Source organism: Geotrypetes seraphini, chromosome 9, assembly GCF_902459505.1.
Source record: "Geotrypetes seraphini chromosome 9, aGeoSer1.1, whole genome shotgun sequence".
In the NCBI taxonomy this organism is placed as follows: Eukaryota; Metazoa; Chordata; class Amphibia; order Gymnophiona; family Dermophiidae; genus Geotrypetes; species Geotrypetes seraphini.
Window position 1 is genome coordinate 188222857 of NC_047092.1, and position 22630 is coordinate 188245486.

Below are 22630 nucleotides of genomic sequence, written 5' to 3' on the forward strand. Positions count from 1 at the left end.
ACAAGCTTGCACCCTGTAGCCTGGCAAAATCATTGTAGCCTCGCACACCTACCGCAGCAATCTTAGACTAGAAACTGGTACAGTGGTGCCTCACACAACGAACTTAATTCGTTCCAGGAGCAAGTTTGTTATGCGAAAAGTTTGTTATGTGAAACGCGTTAAGCGCAGTGACTAACGACTGCCTGCAGCGCCTGCGCGGAAGGATGCAATACATCGGCAGCGATCGTGGAAGCTCGGGCGACTTCGTTGTGTGAAACGAAGTTCGTTGTATGAATCATGACATGAAGTTCGTTGTGTACAGCGTTCGCTGTGCGAGGCGTTCTTTATGCGAGGCACCACTGTATTTGCAAACTGTAACCTCAGCATTGTGTGACTAATAATTTTGCCAATCATCCTGTCGCCTGAGAAACTTGATAGCCTGGACACTCTCTGTACAGCCAGCCACATACTGTTTAGCTAGACAGGCCCTACCATGGCACGACCTAACTTTCAGTAATTTACGGTACTGCTCTCACTCTACCTAATCAGTATCAGAATCTGCACATCCGACCCTCTTTACGCGAACCCTATCCCAGTTCACTATACCACTTACCGCACAACCAACCCCAAACACCCCTCTTTCAGACACCATACCTTACATGATCATCCAGCTATAGGCCCACCCCTAAACCCTCCCCCTCCCCACCAGAGACCTACTAAGCCTCGCACCAATAAACAACGATCTCTAAAAAATGTAGCCTATTCCCATCACTTCCCCACTGACCACACCAACTACCAGAACTTCAAGGCTACTACCTGAACATAAGATCAATGAGGAACAAATCCTTACTGATCAAAGATTGGCTGAATGAATCTAACCCAGACCTTGTTCTACTCACAGAAACCTGGTTGTTATCAGACAACGACATAATTATCAAAGACTGTCTTCCCCCAGGCTTCAAGATTCTATCCCTTGCCAGATCCTGGGGAAGGGGAGGAGGATTAGCAATAATATTTAGAGACCACCTAAATTGCACTGTTCGGAGCTCCAAATCCTCCCCAAACCTAGAATTACTATCGGTCTCACTAACTTCAAAGTCCCTAGCCTCCCCCTGACCATCACCCTATTCTATGTCCCACCAAAAAAAAGGAAACTAGCCAAAGAAGACTTCACGGAATTCCTACTGACTAACTCATTAGCAAATCCTTACAACCTATTATGTGGTGACATCAACATTCACTTAGAGCTAACAGACCAACCAGAAACATCTGACTTTTTGTCACTCATCTCCCAACTCGGATACTTCATACCCCCTCCGATCAGAACTCACCTAAGAGGCCATCAGCTGGACCTGGTGACATTCTCCACCAATACGCCAACCCACCCTAAATTCCATTGGAATCAGGATACCTGGACAGACTCCCTATGGTCTGATCACAGACTTTGTAACTTCTCCATTGATTACCAACAACCCTCTTACAAAAATAACAAAACAAGAACCAAAAAAACTCACACCACTAGAGGGAAGATCGACCCTGAAGAATTCTGGTCCCGCTATGAGACTATCAAAAACCAAAACGAAGAAACAGAACTATTCATGACCTCCTGGATCAAAGACAGCACTAACATCCTAGATGAAATAGCCCCCTTAAAATCCCGCAGAATCAGATCTTCAAATCTAGAAGGCTGGTTCGACGCAGAGTTGCTACTAATAAAAAAGGACCTAAGAAAATCAGAAAGACTATGGATTAAGTCCAGTACCCAGGAGCACAGAGTTGCCTGGAGACTAAAACTCAAAAACTATAAAAACCTCACCAAGGAGAAACGAAAAGACTTTTATGCACACAAAATTGGTAACATCTCCACCAACAGTAAAAACCTTTCTAAACTGGTCAACGACCTCTACAACCTCGAGACGCTCATCGACAACCATGAAGAACCCATTTTATCCTCTGACATCCTAGCAGATTTCTTTAATTCCAAAGTACAAAATCTAAGATCTTCGATAACATCCTCAACCAATCCCCATGGAAACTTTCCTATACTCGTAGACTCCGACACATCTAAACCTGACTCTGGATCCAGAACGAACCTAAGCTGGAACCACTTTTCTCCCATCGACTGGCAAACCTTCAATAAATATTACAATAAATATACCAAAGCCTTCTGCAGACTGGACACCTGCCCCCCAAACATCATGAAAACCGCACCAACTCATTTCAAAGCCAATATGTTGGCATGGATAAACAGTTCACTATCCACAGGAAATTTCCCGGCAGAACAAGGCCATATAATAATAACCCCTATTATAAAAAACACAAAAGAGCCACTCAACACCCCGTCTAACTACAGACCGATCGCGAGCATCCCGCTGTTCACCAAAATAGCTGAAGGGCTAGTAAATGCCGAAATCACCACATACCTAGAAAAATTCAGTATCTTAAACGACAACCAATCAGGCTTCCGCCAGGACCACAGCACCGAGACCATCATTGCCGCTCTACTCGACCACCTTCATTCACTTTTCAGCCAGGGCACTAGCGCCTTGATAGTACAACTTGATCTTAGCAGTGCATTCGACCTCGTAGACCACTCCATCCTCCTAGACTGCCTTGCCTACATCGGCATCTCTGGCCAAGTCCTCAATTGGTTCCGCGGATTTCTAAAAAATAGATCATACAGGGTATACAAGAATGACTCCCTCTCATACAGCTGGGATAATGCCTGTGGGGTCCCACAGGGCTCCCCCCTCTCCCCCACCCTGTTTAACATCTACCTCGCCTCCCTGGGAAACCTCCTGCAAAACCTCAACCTCAAATTCTTCATCTACGCAGATGACATTACAATAGTCATCCCACTAACCAGCTTCACTCCAGAGTTGCTCACCTCTCTTTCAAGCTCACTTACTCAGATAGAACTCTGGATGCTATCCCACAGACTAAAATTAAATCCTGACAAAACCAAATTCTTCCTAGCTACCCCCAATGACAAAATCAAAGACTTCCCCATCGAACAAACCTTAAAAGTATTGGGAGTCACCCTAGACAAACATCTATCCCTGGAAAAACATACTGATATTACGGTCAGGAAATGCATTTCAGTTCTTCGGAAACTACGCACCATAAAAAAATACTTTGACGACACCTCATTCCGCCTGTTGACACAATCCTCCATTCTCAGCATCCTAGACTACTGCAACATCATTTATCTGGCCTCCACGAAGAAAACCATCAGGAGACTGAAACTTATCCAGAATACCGCCGTTCGCCTTATATTTGGCTTAAACAAATGGGACCACATCACCCCTTTTTACCACAAACTACATTGGCTACCCCTTGAATCTAGAATCCTATTCAAGTTCGCGTGCTTCTGTTACAAAACTGTCTTTGGGCTATCTCCGAGCTACCTCACCCCTCATTTCATCCTGAACTGCAACAAAAAGAACTCCCGCAGAATCAATCTTTTCGCCTTCCCCTCCCTAAAACTTTGTCACCTCAAAAGGTTCTTCGACAAAACCTTTGCCTACCAGGCAGCCAAACAGAACACTTGGCTAGCCCAAATTCTGCTCAAGGCCCACACCTACCTTGATTTCCGAAAAACACTCAAAACTCATTTATTCCACGCTCAATATCCCTAATCCCATCTCTTCCATTTCTCTCTCCCCTCCCTCAAACGACCCAACTCTCCCAGTCCCCTCCCCCCTCTTTTTGATCTCCCCCATCTCACTAACTCCAATGACCTACTCATTCCCCCCCCTTCATCACCTCATTGCTTGTAATTATGATCAACTGTAACCATGATCAATTGTAATTTCTTGTTAATTTTGTTTCAATACCTTCTTCACTTGTAAAGATAGTTTATTGCAATTTCTTATTAAGTTTTGTTTAATTGATGTGAACCACATAGAACTCCCTGGGTATGGCGGTATACAAAAATAAAGTTATTATTATTATTATTATTACTTCTTAGCAAATTAGAAAATGTTCAAACTATTTCTTAAGAACTCCTTATTACCTTAACAATATGTACTTCTTAATATCATAACAATTCTTATGTAATCCGCCTTGAACCGCAAGGTAAAGGCGGAATAGAAATCACTAATGTAATGTAATATAATACAATGAAACCTTTTGCCCAATGTGTGGTGGCAGCCAAATAAGTAAACAAGATGCTAGGAATTATTAAAAAAGGGATGGTTAACAATGCTAAAGATATTATAATGCCTCTGTATCGCTCCATGGTGCAACCTCACTTGGAGTATTGCGTTCAAAAAATATAGCGATACTAGAAGAGGTTCAAAGAAGAGCGACCAAGATGATAAATGGGATGGAACTCTTCTCGTATGAGGAAAGACTAAAAAGGTTAGGGCTCGTCGGCTTGGAAAAGAGAAGGCTGAGGGGAGATATGATTGAAGTCTACAAAATCCTGAGTGGAGCAGAAAGGGTACAAGTGGATCAATTTTTCAACCCATCAAAAATTACAAAGACTAGGGGGACACTCGATGAAACTGCACGGAAATACTTTGAAAACTAATAGGAGGAAATATTTTTTCACTCAAGAGAATATTTAAAGCTCTGGAATGCGTTGCCAGAGGTTGTCGTAAAAGCGGAAAACAAAGTTGGTTTTAAGAAAGGTTTGGACAAATTTCTGGAGGAAAAGTCCATAGTCTGTTATTAAGACATGGGGGAAGCCTCTGCTTGCTCTGGATAGGTAGCATGAAATGTTGCTACTCTTTGGGTTTTTGCCAGGTACTAGTGACCTGGATTGGCCACCATGAGAATGAGCTACTGGGCTTGATGGACTATTGGGTCTGAACCAGTAAGGCTATTCTTATGTTCTTATCAATAAATATACAGCATAAATGAGAAGTATACAGCATAAATGAGTATGTGTTGCATGGTCATTACTTTTATGAAGGGTTTGAGCAGCCGGCTCTTCTACCACCAGATCCTGGAAGCTGGTAAGCAGTATATTAAACCTACCTGAAGCTGGTGGGTAATGAACAGCACCGTTTTGTCCTTGATATGTTTCTTGATTGCACTGTTGAAGATGTGATTTCCCACATGAGCATCTAAGGCACTGAGGGGATCATCCAGGATGTAAATATTTCTGTCACTGTATAGAGCACGAGCCAAACTAATCCGTTGCCGCTGTCCCCCACTTAGGTTAGCTCCCCGCTCTCCAATCTAAAGACAGAAAGAGGACACATGTACCAATGCAATCACAAAAACTTCTATTATTGCAAAACAAAGTATTTACACAATCAAAATCTCTATATAGGTCATCCTAGTGGCTCAGTAGCTATGCTGCACCCCAGGTAGATTTTACAGCCTGAGAGAAGAGTCCTGGGCATCAATAAGGGCAACAGGCAGTGGCTAGATCTAAAACTTACTGTCCATAGTTTCAAGATATGAAACACCTGCTGAAATTACCAGACCTTTCAATATGACACAAATGATGGCCAGAAAGCCTTTACCTCTGTCAGGTCACTGTTAGGTAGGATCGCTAGGTCTGGTCTCAAGCAGCAGACACTCAATACAGTATTGTACCTGTGAAGCACAGAAAGCAGTACAACTGTCAATGCTATGTACAGAGATGGTATCTGGGCTTGCTTACCACAATTTCTATTGAAGTGGTATCAGTCTCAGAACACGGGCTAGCAGAAATTATGCCTGACTCATAATTAGAGCTCCAGGGTGCATTATTGTCTCTAGGATTGCAAGTGTGAGAAAAGTGGTCAGTGTCTCTAGGCTTTTCAATAAAGGATAACAACCTGGTCAAGAACCATTTCCTGTAACATCTAAAAATGAGATTTCTGGTTTACCTCTTTCAATTTCTGTTCCATCTGTATTACTACTGGGCTGTACCTATGGGTTGTCTTGTAACCATTAGTGAACCTAGCCTTGCAAAGTTTGGGAATGTTTATCATGACACGATCATTTGTTTCCACAGTCAAAAAACTTCTAAAGGATCAATAAGTTGAAAATACACTAAACAAATTAAGAATATCTCCTGAACCAAAGACCACCCCAAATACCTTGCCTTTAAGCACTCATTTTAGCATTAGTCGTGTCTTCATGTCGATTAATTGTAATTCCCTCTACACGCTTTCAAACATCTACAACTCATCCAATCCACTACTCCACAACTTTCGCCACTTTGATCAGGTCACATCACTCCTCCATTCTGAATGGCTACCGGTCACCACTCGAGTCAAAATACAAAATTCTTGCAATGATCGAAAGCTTTGGCCTAAGAAGCGGCTAAATTCTTCCTCTCGCCCTATTTTTTACCCTCTTTTTAAAAAAATGTAAACCATTGCAAAGGCTTGGCAAGGCTCACATGGAATGAATGAATGAATGAATAAATAAATAAATAAAATTTGGCCAAAACTATTGCACTTCTACCATTTTGCTTGGTTTAGATAATAATAACTTTATTTTTGTATACCGCAATACCACAAACAGTTCAGAGCGGTTTACAAAGCAAGAGACTGTACATATACAGCGAAGAGCAAGAGAATGTACAATGCAGTTGTGGGCAGTTTACAGTGTAAGAGACTGTACATATGCAGCGAGGATACAATGTCAGAGAATGTACCATGCAGTTGAGAGCAGGCACTAAAGAAATTTATCAAAGAGGTAAGATTTGAGAGATTTCCTGAAGGATGAGTAGGATGGAGCAGATGAGATGAGGGTAATCAGGCAGTCAGTCCATCTGCCAGCTTGGAATGAGAGAGTTTTGTTAAGGAATCTTTTGTAGGTGCATCCCTTTGGGGATGGGTAAGTAAACAGATAGGCATTGCGTGTGCGATTGGTACCTGGGAACGCAAAGTGGTGTGACAGGTATATCGGGGACGAGCCGGTTAAGTTTTGAAGCAGAGGCAGGCGAATTTGAAAATGACTCTCGCTTCTATTGGTAACCAGTGAAGTTTTCTGTAGTAAGGGCTAATATGGTCTGACTTTTTGAGGCCATAGATGAGGCGGACGGCAGTGTTTTGAATGAGTCTCAGACGATTAATGGTTTTCTTGTAGGAGCCCAAATATATGATGTTGCAGTAATCAAGGGTGCTTAAGATTAGGGATTGGACCAGCAGTCTGAAGGAGGGGAAGTCGAAGTAATGTTTGATGGTACGGAGTTTCCAGAGGGTGTAAAAACATTTTTTGACCTGGGCATTGGTGTGGTCTTCGAAGGTCAGGCAGCAGCCCAGGATGACTCCAAGAATTTTGATGGTGAAATTGATAGGGTAAGTTAGACCGTTAAGTTGCAGGGTGGTGGTCATTAATTTGTGGTTGGGGCTTGCAAGGAAGAATTTGGTTTTTTCTGGATTTAGTTTGTTTGAACCGAGTGGTCCAGTGTTCGACCATGGTGAGTACTGATAAGAGGTGTTGTTCTGTTTCTTGTTACAATGACGAGATGGGGATGACGATTGTAATGTCATCTGCATAAATATAGGATTTTAGCTTTCGGTCTGATAACATGTGTCCCAGCGATGCCATGTAGATATTGGTAGATGTGTGAAATAGTCTCCCAGAAGAAGTGGTGGAGATAAAGACTGAATTCAAGAAAACATGGGACAGGCACATGGGATCTCTCTTAGAGAGGGGAAGAGAGTGTGAATACTGCAGATTGCAGAGTGGATGGGCCATTTGGCCTTTATCTACCATCGTGTTTCTAAGTGTTTATTCTTTAATAAAAAAAAAATACTTCTCATAAAACCATATCATGAACATGTTGGTAGATAGGGCCACAGATAGCAATTTTTATAGTTACCATCTTCCCACCATTGTACATGTCAACACTTACTCCAGGGCACCAAGCAATTTCTTCACTTTGCAATATATTCTTTGGCAGGATAAAAAGAAAAAAAAAACCAGGTTCAATCAGTCTAAATTTGAAGACTCCTATTACATCAAAGAGGTTAAGAAGCTCCCATAGCAGCATAGTAAACTCATACAAGGCTAAGTTTAAGCCAATAATAAATATGGAGTTTGGACAAGTTCCTGGAGGAAAAGTCCATAAATTGCTGTTGAGACAGACATGGGAGAAGGCCATTGCTTGCCCTGGATTGGTGGCATGGAATGCTGCTACTATTTGGGGTTTTGCCAGGTACTTGTGAATTGGATTGGCCTCCATGAAGACAGGATGATGGGCTAGATGGACCATTGGTCTGATCCAGTAAGGCTATTCTTTTTTTTATATATTATTTTTTATTTTCAAATTTTACAGAAAGTGTACAACATGTTAAAATACAATTGATGAATATACAATAACACTTTTATATCTAATACAATATGTTCTAAATATATTTTTTTCCCCTCTCCCTCCCCCCACCCTTCTATTACTTTTCATTCATACATTACATATTGTATATAATATTATAACATATTATGTAGAATTTATTTTAATTACCCCCCCTTTATGTGTGTCATAAAAAAGATATTTAAAAGAAGAAAAGAAGAAGAAAAAATTTTATTATTTATTCATTGCAATATTTTGTCAATGGCCCCCATATTTTTATAAATTTATTATATGTCCCTCTTTGTATTGATATTGTTCTTTCCATTTTAAATATATGACATATTGTATTCCACCAAAAAGTATAATTTAGGTTGTTATAATTCTTCCAGTTGTTGGTTATATGCTGAATGGCAACCCCTGTTAAAATTAATAAAAGCTTGTTATTTTCTGGTGAAATTTGACTTTTTTTTCTCATCATCATTCCAAATAATATTGTATCATATGATATTGCAATATGATTTTCCATCAATTTATTAATTTGTGGCCAAATTGAATTCCAAAAAGTTTTAATATAGGGACAATAATACAATAAATGATCTAATGTCCCTGGTTCTAGATTACAGTGCCAGCATTTATTAGACTTAGAACTGTCTAATTTTTGTAAACGTGTAGGGGTCCAAAAAGCTCTATGTAATAAAAAGAACCAAGTTTGTCTCATAGATGCTGACACTGTACATCCCATTCTCCAAGACCAAATTAGTGGCCATTGAGATGCATTAATTTGATGCTTAATCTCAATGCTCCAAATATACTTAGACCATTTTTTGGTTTTTTGTTCAAATATCCAGATATTAATTTATACCACAATGCGGCTTGATGTCCTAGGAAGTCTGCTTGAAAACATAAGAACTTTAAACTATATTGATTATTTAATGTTTTCCATTCAGGGAACCCAACCTGAATGGCCTGCTTCAATTGCAACCATTTAAAACTTTGTGTTTTATTAAGACCAAATCTATGTTGCAATTGTGAAAAATCCAGCAGTTTACCTTCTGAAATAACATCGTCTATAGATCTAATGCCTGCAATAATCCAGTTCTTCCAAAGGATTTGAGCTCCGCCAATTTTGATCTTGGAGTTTATCCATATAGATTGATTAGTTGATTTGTTTATTGGGATAGGTGTTAATTTATCAATAAATCTCAACGTTTTCCAAGTATCCATTAATATTTTATTTTCTCTGTATCTTCTAGGTATGTTAATACTTGGCAAATGAACTAAATTTAGGGGAAACATAAGGCGCCATTCTAAATATAACCAATCCGGTGCATTATCCATAAGTTCTGGGAGGATCCAATACATACCCTGACGTAGAATATAGGCTTGATGGTACCTATAGAAATTTGGAAAATTTACCCCTCCCTCCTTAATTGATTTTTGCAAAGTTACTAAAGCTATTCTAGGTGTTTTACCAAGCCAAAGAAATTTTGTTAAAATGCTATTAAGCTTTTTATAAAAGGACCCCTGAAAATAAATAGGTATCATACTCATTTGGTAGCAAACTACAGGTAACATCATCATTTTAATAGTTTGAACTCTTCCCCACCAAGAAATATGTAATGGGTTCCATTGCTCACATAACTCCGTAACTTTTTTTAATACATATTTTTCATTCTCTTTTACAGTATCTTCAATTGTATTTTTAAGTAAGGCTATTCTTATGTTCTTGAATGATGCCATATATGCCTCAAAATATGAATTATTTTTTTTTTATTTTAAAGATTCTGTTGGGAAGTATAGACTTAGATTAGTAGTATGACAACTAGAAATCTGCATTAATGAGACCAATGTATCCATGCATATTAAAAAAAAAAATTCATTTGAGGTAAAAGTATACTTTTATATTAGCATATATGTTTTGTTTCTAGGCTCCTGAGGACAAGGAGATTTATTTATAAAGTCTCTTCTCATTTCAATAAATTATGCATGAATTTTAATCAGTTGGTAAATGAACAAGTAATTGTTCTGCAGCATTATTAATATTTTTTATAACACATTATACGATCAAACCCCGAGGTATGGTGTAACCAAAAATCCCAGAAGTACTGTAGGCAGCAGCTCAAGCATGCAATCCCAATATACCAGATAAACTTTATTGATATTACCCAATTAACTTTCAATTAATGATTCTCATTCATTACTTCAAAACTAGATCATTCAAAATCTTTTGATCCTCACTTCCTCTTGCACTTAGGTAATTTGTGCACTTGACTTTCTACAGCTCAGGGCCAGCAAATTCTACAGCTAAAAGAAGCAACATGTTAATGGCAATTATATCAATGTCACAGTAGAATAAATGAGCCACTGAAAGTGTGCTATTACCAAAGATTAGTAACATGTCTGCGATTATTAAGGGAATAAGTTAAACCAGTGGTTCCCAAACCTGTCCTGGGGGACCCCCAGCCAGTCAGGTTTTCAAGATATCCCTAATGAATATGCATGAGAGAGATTTGCATACCTGTCACTTCCATTATATGCAAATCTCTCTCATGCATATTCATTAGGGATATCTTGAAAACCTGACTGGCTGGAGGTCCCCCAGTACAGGTTTGGGAACCATTGAGTTAAACAATGGAGGTGCTGCTGGCTGATTAAAATGCAATTGAGGGAAATCATTGTAGACTTGAGCTTCCACAGATTAAGGGCTCCTTTAACTAAACTGAAGTAGTGTTTTTAGCGCGCGCTAACCCCCGCGCTACGCGGAAAAACTAACGCCAGCTCTATGGAGGCGTTAGCGTCTAGCATGCAAAGCATTGTAGCGCACGCTAAAACCGCTAGCGCAGCTTAGCAAAAGGAGCCCTAAGTCTAGATCCTCTGCTGGCTGCCAGGTGAAGCAGCCAAAATGCTATATTACATGAAGCAAAGCAAGGGAGTTGTGGACTCCTCTCTATAGGTGCTTTGGTTAGAAAAATTTATTTCACCGACTTTCTCCTGGCCAAAGGACTCATTTTTAAAACATTTGGCCCTTTTTTTTTTTAGCCCTTCTATTCTTCTGGCCAGAAGTGGAGAGACTGGCCATTATCCCTTTGTGTGCTTACTAGGTCATTATTAGTTTCATCATTTAGTTGTTATTTTATTTGAGAATGGGAGACATTTCTCCAGAGCAAAGGGACATAATGCTTTATTAAACAGTCCTGCACAAGGGGTAAATATAGGGGAAAGATGAGAGAAGCAACTTTGCAAACTAGAGGGCACGGACAAGCCAAGGATCCTGTGAAGATGGGCTCTTCTAATCCTCTTGACATGATGTTTCTTTATGTTTCTTTCATCCTGATCTGTCATGCCATATATGGGACACAGAAGTCTATCTGGCACTGGCTTCACTTCTCCACTGCTGGAGCTGCTATCTAAGAATTACTCATGGGTATCCTAAATTAACTTATAACTGTTGATGTGTTGTTTTAATACTATCCTTTAAAAAAAATAAAAAAATAAAAAATTGGGATCCTTTGTGACTATCAACCAAAAATCAGAAACAGGAGGAACAAAATCAAATAAAACCAAAATTTAATTCCACCCATTCACAAAAAAAAAACAACAACAAATAATTAATTATTTAGAGGATGTTCTGTTAAAGGACAAATGAGAAATAGTAAAATTGTAGAAGGGGGGGGGGGGGGAAGCCTCAGAGCACAACTCAGAACATTAAGTCCTCACCAGCACAAAAACTTCCAATTTTAAGTGTCCTACTACCACTGCAATAATTTCAAACAGTGTAAAAAAATGCATAAATAGCGTAAAAAAACCCACTTATCTTATCAAACTTGTCCAACTTAAAACTTTGGGCCCAGATGCATTAAAGCCAGTGACCGTCACTATAACTGTTTTGACAGCTTTAGAAACGATTGCATTTTCCGACCCGATGCAGAAAACAGCTCACCACATGGTTTTCTTCACAATCGCTAATTCTCTGATCCGACCATGTAAATAAGCTCATTAATGTTGAAATGCCATGTAAACTAGCAGAGCGACTGATTCTCTAACATGCACCAAAAAGTGATCTCTTTTAGTGATTCAAAAAAAAAAAACAACAACAAACTGATCAAAACCAGTCGCTTACCTGTCTAACTTAGTTTAGCCTTTATTTATTTATTTTTTTTTTTAAATGGGCACAGATGCTGTGCACGTTACATATCCACAATATCTGCTCCATAAAAAAAATAAGAACCCCCCTCCACCCGCTCATGATGGCCCTCCCCGCCGAACCGGCACCATGAACTGCCTCCCATGCAGCAATGAAAACAGCAGGAGGAATGCCCACTCCCTCCTGTAATGCCAACCCCACCCCCCACACAAGAAAAAAATGGCATAAGGAATGCCCACTTCCTCCTGCCACCGGACACTTCCCCGAACCCCCCAAAGAGGGAAACACGGTCCCTCCATCTTTAAGGTCCACCAATCTAAAATGGCGGGCCTTCCCTCCTTGATGCATCATATGATGCACGCAGAGGAGCCCAAGGCCCTGATTGGCTTAGGCATCTAAGCCAATCAGGGCCTTAGCATCTGATAATTATGATTTGAGTTATACTTCCCAAAGTGCATCACTTTGAATTTGTCCATATAAAATTTAATTTGCCATTTGGACACCCAGTCTAACAATTTCCTAAAGTCTAATCTAATCTTTTGTTTATATACCAGGTCATCTCCCAGTGGAGTTTGACTCAGTTCACATATAATTAAGACTAGAGTACATAGCAGAAAACATAAGAGAAGGAAAAACTAATTAGAAACTAAAGTACATTGTGATCTGCCGCCCTATAAGAAACTCAATATAAAATCCTTCATAGAGCTCATCTATCCAAGGGGTCAAGGGAGCTGGAATGGGTTTATGGAAGGACGACTCTTGTGTAAAATGTCAAAATGCTAAAAGTACTCTAATGAATACTTTTTTTAGAATGAGATCTTAACCTCAGTGACTGACACCCTACAAACTTCTTCAAAATGGAATTATCCAGCATTTTTATTGGGAGACATGCAGCTTCTAAAGGATCAAGGCTTTCATCTACAGCACAAAGGAAAAATTAGGTTCTTACCTGCTAATTTACTTTCTTTTAGCTTCTCCAGACCGGTAGAGGTTAATCTTTACGAGTGGGTATATATCCCAATTATGACCAGCAGGTGGAGACTGAAAACAAAACTGTGCAATAGTACATAAGAGATACCTTCCCTATTCCTATCAGTCTGCCAGATAGCCAAGCAGAACTAAGAACTGGAAACAGAAATAAACAATACTCCGAACAGGAGTAATAACTAAAATACCCAAATGCTGTTGGAAAATGCAAATGAGAGATACCAGAAATAAAATGTCCCCACAACTCGCCCGCTAAGCCACAGCCGCTGTTCTTTAATTCTCCTCGGCCCTAGAAAAATACTAGAACCCACAGCAAAAAAACAAAACTGCCCATGCAACAGGCACAACAACATAACAACAGACAGGATGGGGACCTCTACCAGTCTGGAGAAGTTAAAAGAAAGTAAATTAGCAGATAAGAACCTCATTTCTCCTTCTTTAGCACTCTTTAGACCGGCAGAGGTTAATCTTTATGAGTGGGACGTAGCAAAGCAGTCCCCATCACGGGTGGGACCCCCGAAGGGCCGACACCAGAACACGCTCACCGAACACCGCATCCCGACATGCCTGAAGTCTACCCGGAAGTGTCCGACAAAGGAATGCAAGGAAGACCAAACCGCAGCCTTACAAATGTCCACTGGATGCACAAGCGAAGACTCAGCCCAAGGAGCCGCCTGACCCCGAGTGGAATGAGCCTTGAGAAATTCCGGAACAGGCTTCTGCCTCAGAAGATTAGCGGAAGCAATAGTCTCCTTGATCCAGCGCGCAATAGAGGCCTTAGAAGCGCCATCCCCCTTACGAAGACCTGCTAGAAGGACAAAGAGATGATCTGATTTCCTGATCTCCTGGGTCCTCTGCACATAAGAGTGAAGAACCCGACTGACATCCACCTTGCGCAACTATTTCTGCTCGGAAGAGCCCTCCTGGCTACTTAACACCAGGAAAACCACAGCCTAATTGACATGAAAAGGAGAAACTACCTTTGGCAGAAAAGAAGAAATAGGCCTCAAGACAACCCGCTCCCTAGAAAACTCCAAGAAGGGAGCCCTACAAGAGAAAGTCTGCAGCTCAGAAACACGTCTAGCTGAAGTAATGGCCACCAAGAAGACCGCTTTAAGAGTAAGGTCCTTCAAAGAGCAGTTGCCCAACAGTTCAAAAGCTGGGCGCACTAGAACAAACGGAACCAGATTCAGATCCCAAGATGGAACAGAGGGCCGCACGGGAGGCTTGAGCAATTTGGCCACCTGCAAGAAGCAAATCACATCAGGAATGACAGTCAAACGCTGACCTTACAACAACCCACAAAATGCTGATAAGGCCACAGGCTGAACCCGGAGAGAAGACCAAGCCAGCCCCCTGTTCAGGCCATCCTGCAAGAATTCTAGGATGGTAGGCAGGGAAACGCGCATGACACCACTCCTCAAATAGATGCCAAACTCTCATATAAGCCAGAGAGGTAGACAGCCTCCGGGACCCCAAGAGAGTAGAGACTACTTTATCAGAATACCCCTTCTTACCTAGGCGACCCCAAAATTCAAGAGCTAAGCCGTAAGACAGAAGGGAACCGGATTGAACAATGGAATGGAACCCTGCGTCAGAAGGTCGTCCGAGATAGGCAGAGAAAGAGGATCCGTCACCAGATGCCTCACCAGATCCACGCACCACAGTTGTCGAGGTCAATCTGAAGACACCAGAACATCTAGACCCGGATGGCGAATGATGCGGAGAAGAACTCTGCCCACTAATGGCCATTGAGGGAACACATTCAACAACCCCTCCGTTGGCCATGGTTGAAACAGAGCATCCAGACCCACAGCCTGACCATCTGTGCGATGACTGAAGAAACGGGGCATTTTGGCGTTGCCACTCGTGGCCATTAGGTCAATCAGGGGCAGGCCCCAAGACTGCACTATCAACTGAAAGGCCATGGGGCTGAGACACCACTCTCTGGGATCTAATGTGTGACGACTGAGGAAGTGCGCTTGAACATTTTCCACTCCAACTATTTGGGAGGCTGAGATGTCCTGAAGATGCAACTCCGCCTAGAGCACAGTTCTTCAACCGCCGGTCCGCGGACCGATGTCGGTCCGCAAAAAAATGTTGCCGGTCCGCGAAGGATTCGGGTCCCCAGCCACAGCAAAAAGTGCCGGTGTCAGCTGACGTGCAACTTCCTGTTGCCGTCGCTATGCTGACACTCCTGCCTTCCACTTCCTACTCCTGCCGCGTATGTCTCCGCACCCCCAGACAAGCAGGGGCAGCTTTGTGTGCTTTTAACTTCGGCACACAGCTGCCCCTAGGCAGTATTTTAGCGCGGTTTCATGAGGCAGCCTCGGGGCCTTTGATAAGCCGGCCCACATCGCATCATCAAAGCGGGCCGGCCTACCAAAGGCCCCGAGGTTGCCTCATGAAACCGCGGCTAAAATACTGCTTAGGGGCAGCTGATTGCCGAAGTTAAAAGCACACAGAGCTGCCCCTAGCCTACATAGAGGAAACATTTGCTGGAGAGGGAAGGAGGGAAGGGAGTAGGGGTGCTCCTGGACAAGGGAGGGGAAAGGGCTACTGCTGACAGGGGAGAAGGGAAAGGGAAGGGATGAGAATTACTGTTGGATAAGAGGAGGAGGAAAGGGAGAAGGGGTACTCCTGGACAAGGGAGGGGAAGGGGCCACTGCTGACAGGGGAGAAGGGAAAGGGAAGGGATGAGAATTACTGTTGGATAAGAGGAGGAGGAAAGGGAGAAGGGGTACTCCTGGACAAGGGAGGGGAAGGGGCTACTGTTGACAGGGGAGAAGGGAAAGGGAAGGGACGAGAGTTACTATTGGATAAGAGGAGGAGGAAAGGGAGAAGGGGTACTCCTGGACAAGGGAGGGGAAGGGGCTACTGTTGACAGGGGAGAAGGGGAAGGGATGAGAATTACTGTTGGATAAGGGGAGGAAGAAAGGGAGAAGGTACTGCTGGACAGGGGAGGAGGAACATTGGAAGGAAACAGCTGGCAGGGAGATTAGAGGAGGGGGAAGGAGTCAGGATGGAATGGAGAGATCAGATGAGGGAAAGGGGAGAGACAGAGGAATGACAAAGTAGAAAGAGATTGATGCTGGGAAGGGGGATCAGATGAAAAATAAGGAAAGAGGGACAAAGATGCTAGATCTGGTATAGGAGAGAGGGGCATAGAAAGAACACAGATACCATATGGAAGGGGGAGGGGTAGAGGGCAGACAGTGGATGGAAGAGGCAGAGGCTGGATTGAAGAGAGAGAGGGCAGACGTTGGATGGAAGAGAGTGAAAAGAAGAAGAAAGAAGAAACCAGAGACGACAAAAGGTAGAAAATAATAATTTTATTTCTATCTTGTGATTAGAATATATCAGATTTAAAATATGTATCCTGCTAGAGCTGATGTTAGACATAACTGGGGAGTGCAAAGCCCAGGCAGTGCGTCTTTAGCTTCCAGCTGGCTTAGGGCTCTCTCTGACCAGGAGGAAGTTGCCCTAGTTCCACTCCCCTAACGCCATTCCTGCCATGTGTGACTGTGGTATTCTGTTAGCATGATATTTGTGTAGCATTCTGTAATAATTTGGCTTATTCAGTTTTCTTGATAGTAGAGGGGATATATGTGAAGGGGAGGGGAGACGGGGGTTTTGTTGATACTTGCCCTGTATTATTTATATTTATAAAATGACAATTGTACAGAATATTGTTTCTTTTTATACTTTAATAAAATATGTTCAATATAAAATCATAACTATTTGAGGCTTGTGCGGATGGGATCAGATGGTTAATGGGTCCGAGCTCGCGGGGATGGGGCGGCAATGGGGTTTTAAAAAATTTCAGTCTTATTAGTTTGCCGGTCCACTAAATAATTATTTTATTTCCGCCGGTCCATAGGTGTAAAAAGGTTGAAGAACACTGGCCTAGAGCATGAGCAGAGCCACCTCCCGCGCTACCCAAGTGGTCTTGGTGCCTCCTTGACGACTGATTTAAGCCTCTGTCGTGGCATTATCCGACAGCACTCTGACCGACTTGCCCATCAAAGGGAGCAGAAGGCTAATAGAGCCAGATGAACGGCTCTGGTCTCCAACACATTAATCAACTAGGATGCCTCCTCTGTGGACCAGGTGCTCTGAGCTGAGTGACCTAGACACTGAGCTCCCCAAGCGAGGAGACTGGCATCCGTGAGAAGCACTGTCCACTGTGGTTGATCCAGACTTGTCCCCTGAACCAGATGAGAGGTCTGGAGCCACCAACGAAGACTGCAATGCGCCAAGCCTCGCAGAGGAACAAGAACCAAACTGTGCCTCTGGGGCAACCACCTCAGGAGCAGAGCAAACTGAAGAAGACGCCTGTGGGCCCATGCCCACGTCACTACATCTATGGAAGCCGCCATCGACCCCAAGACTTGGAGGAAATCTTGCGCCCGAAGACACCGGAACACCATAAGGAGGCAAAACTAAGATTGACTAAGGAAGACCCTACCCAAGGAGGTGTCAAACAGAACCCCAAGTTACTCCAGAAGCTGAGATGGGACCAACTGACTCTGGGAAAGGTTGACCACCCAGAAACTCCACTACCTGAGCCGTAATCCGGGTGCTCTCCTGCAACAACCAGTCATCCAGGTAGGGATGCACCAGAATGCCCTCTGACCACAAAGCTGCCGCGACAACCACCATAACCATGGTGAACGTCCGGGGAGCCGTGGCCAGACCAAAGGAAAGCACACAGAACAGATAGTGCTGACCCAAGATCCCAAAGCGAAAGAAGCGCTGATGGGAGGCCCAAATAGGAACATGCAAGAAGGCCTCCGTCAGAAACTCTCCCGGCTGAACCGTCCGAATGACAGACCACAGTGTTTCCATGCAAAAAGAGGGAATTCTGAGAACCCTGTTGACCCCTTTTTAAATCTAGGATGGGTCGAAAGGTCTCCTCCTTCTTGGGCACCACAAAGTAAATGGAGTCCCCGCACTCCTGAGGGGACACTGGAACTGCTTTGAGATCTAGCAAGCGCTGAAGGGTCTGGCGAAAGGCCAGCATCTTCCATGTCGCCTGACACAGAGAGGCTAGATATGATCTGGCAGAGAGCGGGCAAACTCCAGAGCATAACCGTCACACACCACCTTCAAGACCCACTGATCAGACGGGATCTCGGCCCACTTGGGGAAAAAGGTTGCGCAGCCGGGAACCCACCGGAACCAAAGGGGGTGCTGGTAACGAGTTATTGTGCAGGACGGGCAGCGGGAGAACCGGCGGAAGGATTCCCAGCTCCCGACGGGCCTCCCTGAAAGAACTGCATGCGCGGATAACCATTACCTGCCTTGTGAACGAGATTGAGGGACTGTTTCCTGCCCTTTAGGGACGCTGTGCCTTCACTGAATTTGCCTGCTGGTGACTTTTGGGGCCGACTTCCATGCAGGCACCTACATGGACGCCGGGACTGCGTCATCAGGGTCCTTTCCCTTTCCTCTAAGAGACGCTGCGGCTGCTTTCCCCTTCAGGGATCACCATTACCTGCCTGGTAAACGAGACCGAGGGACTGTTTCCTGCCCTTTGGGGACGTTGTGCCTTCACTGAATTTGCCTGCTGGTGACTTTTGGGGCCGACTTCCGTGCAGGCACCTGCGAGGACACCGGGACAGCATCATCAGGGTCCTTTCCTCTAAAAGATGCTGTGGCTGCGGTGCGGCCGCAGGGCATGGCCAAAGGGGCGTGCCCTAAGGGGCATGCCAAGTCCCTTGGGAGCCCTTTGGAGCCGCGTGGAGAGATTGAAAAAGTTTGGTACTTTATTATTTAATCTTGATATTTTTTTAGATTTGAATATTTCCTTTATAATGGGGAAGAGGAAAACAAAACTTAAGAGTTCTACTTCAGTTTTAATGGGCCCGATTGACCATCATTTGACACCAGTTAATATTAATCCTATGATGGCTTATCCCGCCGTCAACATCGGGGGAATCTCTCAGCCCCTTGGATAGAACTCCTCTCCCTCCGGTATCTTCTTCCGAGGCCAACCCATTGGGTAGGCCTATTGAGTCTCTGGTTGACTCTCAGCAAGGTATGGCATTAGCTCTGTATTTTGGAGCAATGCCTAAGGCCATCTCCTTTCAAGAAGAAGCTACAGCCTCAGCACCCTGGGGTTGTGGGTTCAAACCCCGCAATGCTCCTTGTGACCCTGGGCAAGTCACTTAATCCTCCATAGCCCCAGGTACGTTAGATAGATTGTGAGCCTACCGGGACAGATAGGGAAAATACTTGAGTACCTGATTGTAAAACCGCTTAGATAACCTTGATAGGCGGTATATAAAATCCTAATAAAACTTGAAACTTGAAGCCTTAACCATGCATGAGATTCAAGAGACTCCTCAAGAGATTTCCCTTAAAGATCTTTGGTTGGTTAATACTCGTGTTGAGGGATTGTTAAAGTCAGTAGCTATTCAAAATCAAAATATTTCACATGAAGTGATTCAAAAGCTGAAAAACAACGATGCTAATGTAAAAAATTTTAGATAAACGTATTACAGCAATTGATTCACAGATGTTGTCTCTACAAACATTTTCCACATCAACAGTCAAGGATTCCCATGTAGTGCATTCTAAATTTGAAATGTTTGAAAATCTTTTGAGAGTTAAAAATCTGCGTTTAGTTAATTTTCCAAGGACTCATTTATTATTACCTTAAATTCTTCTTAGAAAATATTTTAAGGAAATCCTTGGTTTGGCTAACGCAGATTTATTGCCTATATCGATATGTTATTATGTTCCACAAAAGAAAAAAATTACTTCTGAACAAGGGATAGAAGAACTTGTCCCCACAGAATTTGACTTTATAGGTTTTTTAGAAGATTCGCGGGACACTATCTTGACTTGAGCTACTTTATTAGTAAAATGTTTAAATGAATCTGATAAAACACTGATTTTGAAAACCTACTTTCAAAATAAAAATAAAAAATTCTGTGGGGACAATGTTTTGGTTTTTCCAGATGTTGCTAAGACAACACAGTTTAAGAAAAAGGCGTTTCTAACATTAAAATCTCGTGTCTTGGCAATCGAAGCATCTTTCTATTTAAAATTCCCATGCAAATGTTTATTAAAGATTACATCTTCTGGGATCCTTTACAATTAGAACAGTTTTTACTGGTTCAAGAAACCCATAAGTCGTTATAAATTGAATTTAGTAGCTAATGTCTATAGGAGTTAATTTGAATGAGACCAGGAATAAAAGAGAATTTTGATTTTTTGCAAATAATATTTACTTGAAGTATATTAATATAAATTTTTCTTATTATGTTTGTACATTTTTCTGTTTAAATTAAGTAATCTCCCTTAATATGGGCTTGATGGAAATTGTTGGTTGTTTTTAGTATTACTACAATAGTAGTTTATTTCCTTTATTTTTTCTGTTTACAAATTCCATTCTTGTACTTTTCTGTAATGTATAAGTTTGAAAATTACAATAAAAATCCCCCCAAAACTGCATGCACTAATAAAACCGACCCCAGGAAAACTCGGAATCCTGGAAAGTAGCAGCCCCATGCCCAGGGCGATACTTGCAGAAATCCCACAGACACCGCAGGCAGTGCCGCCCCGAGACGCCGAGTGGGCACGGTCCTCAGGCAGGCGGGGCACCATAAGAGTCCGGCAGAGTCTGAACCAACTTATCTAAGTCTTCTCCAAACAAAAAAGACCCCCAAAAGGAAAATATGGTAAGCTGAGTTTTGAACGCGGCATCCGCCAACCAAACGTGAAGCCACAAGGTACGTCGTGCAGCCACTCCAAAAGCCAGACACTTGCTGACGTCCGCACCAAGTCATACAGAGCATCCGAGAGGAACGAGGCAGCCATCTAATCTTTGCCACCTCCTGATCCACCAACAACCAGTCATCAGACTCTTGATCCAGGACATGTTCAGCCCACTGAAACACAGCACGAGCCACCAGCCCCCCCCACAAATAGCCACCTGGACCCCCAAGGCAGAGACATCAAAATTCTGCTTAAGAATGGTCTCCGACTTACGCTCCTCAGAGTCCCATAAGGCAAAACTGCCCTCAACAGGCATGGTATGCCGTACAGTGAGAGATTGAAGAAACTGGGCCTCTTCTCATTTGAAAAGAGGAGACTTGATCGAAACGTTCAAAATACTGAAGAGAATAGACTTAGTAGATAAAGACAGACTGTTCACCCTTTCCAAGGGCACTCTCTAAAGTTGAAAGGGGATAAATTCCGTACAAACATAAGAAAATTCTTCTTCACCCAGAAAGTGGCGGAAAACTGGAATGCTCTTCCGGAATCTATTATAGGGGAAAACACACTTCAGGGTTTCAAAATAAAGTTAGACAAGTTCCTGCTAAACTGGAATGTACGCAGGTGAGGCTGGACTCATTTAGAGCACTGGTCTTTGACCTGAGGGCCACCGTGTGAGCGGACCACTGGTGTGACCCAGCAGCAGCAATTCTTAACATAGAAACATAGAAATTGACGGCAGAAAAGGGCCTTAGCCCATCGAGTCTGCCCATACCAATGACCCACTCCCTGACTTTTACTCCCCTATAGATCCCACGTGAATATCCCATTTTCTCTTAAAATCTGACACGCTGTTGGCCTCAATCACCTGCTGAGGCAACTCGTTCCAATGATCGACCACCCTTTCGGTGAAGAAGTACTTCCTAACATCACCTTGAAATTTCCCTCCCCTGATTTTCAGCGAGTGTCCTCTGGTTACCGAGGGCCCTGTAAGACTGAAGATATCATCTTTCACCTCTATACGCCCCGTGATATACTTAAAGGTCTCAATCATGTCCCCCCTCTCTCTTCGCTCCTCCAGTGAGTACATCCGCAGTTTTTTTAGCTTTTCTTCATACGTGAGATCCCTGAGCCCCAAGACCATCCTGGTAGCCATTCGCTGAACTGACTCATTTCTCAACACATCTTTCCGGTAGTGTGGTCTCCAGAATTGAACACAATACTCGAGATGAGGTCTCACCATGGATCTGTACAGTGGCATTATGACTTCAGGTTTTCTGCTGACAAAACCCCTACGGATGCAGCCCATCATTTGTCTTGCCTTGGACGAAGCCTTCTCCACATGATTAGCAGCCTTCATATCATCGCTAATGATCACTCCTAAATCACGTTCCACCATGGTCCTGGACAAGGTTTCACCATTTAGTGTGTAAGTTCTGTGTGGATTTTTTTTGCCTAGGTGCATTACTTTACATTTTTTAGCATTGAAGCCTAGCTGCCAAGTTGATGACCACTGTTCCAGCTGCCGAAGGTCCTGCGTCATAAAGTCAGGC

At 42.9% G+C, this 22630-nt stretch overlaps 1 protein-coding gene across 2 annotated transcripts in view; it reads right to left on the reverse strand.

Moving 5' to 3' along the window:
• Positions 1-22630, reverse strand: part of ABCC5 (ATP binding cassette subfamily C member 5) — a 273093-nt gene that overhangs the window by 148409 nt on the left and 102054 nt on the right. For both annotated transcript variants that reach the window (XM_033958465.1, XM_033958466.1), the window contains 2 exons: positions 5457-5529; positions 4963-5166 (listed from right to left, as the gene is read on the reverse strand). In XM_033958465.1, coding sequence (XP_033814356.1) covers positions 4963-5166; positions 5457-5529 — 277 coding nt within the window. The remainder of the gene's footprint in view (positions 1-4962; positions 5167-5456; positions 5530-22630) is intronic.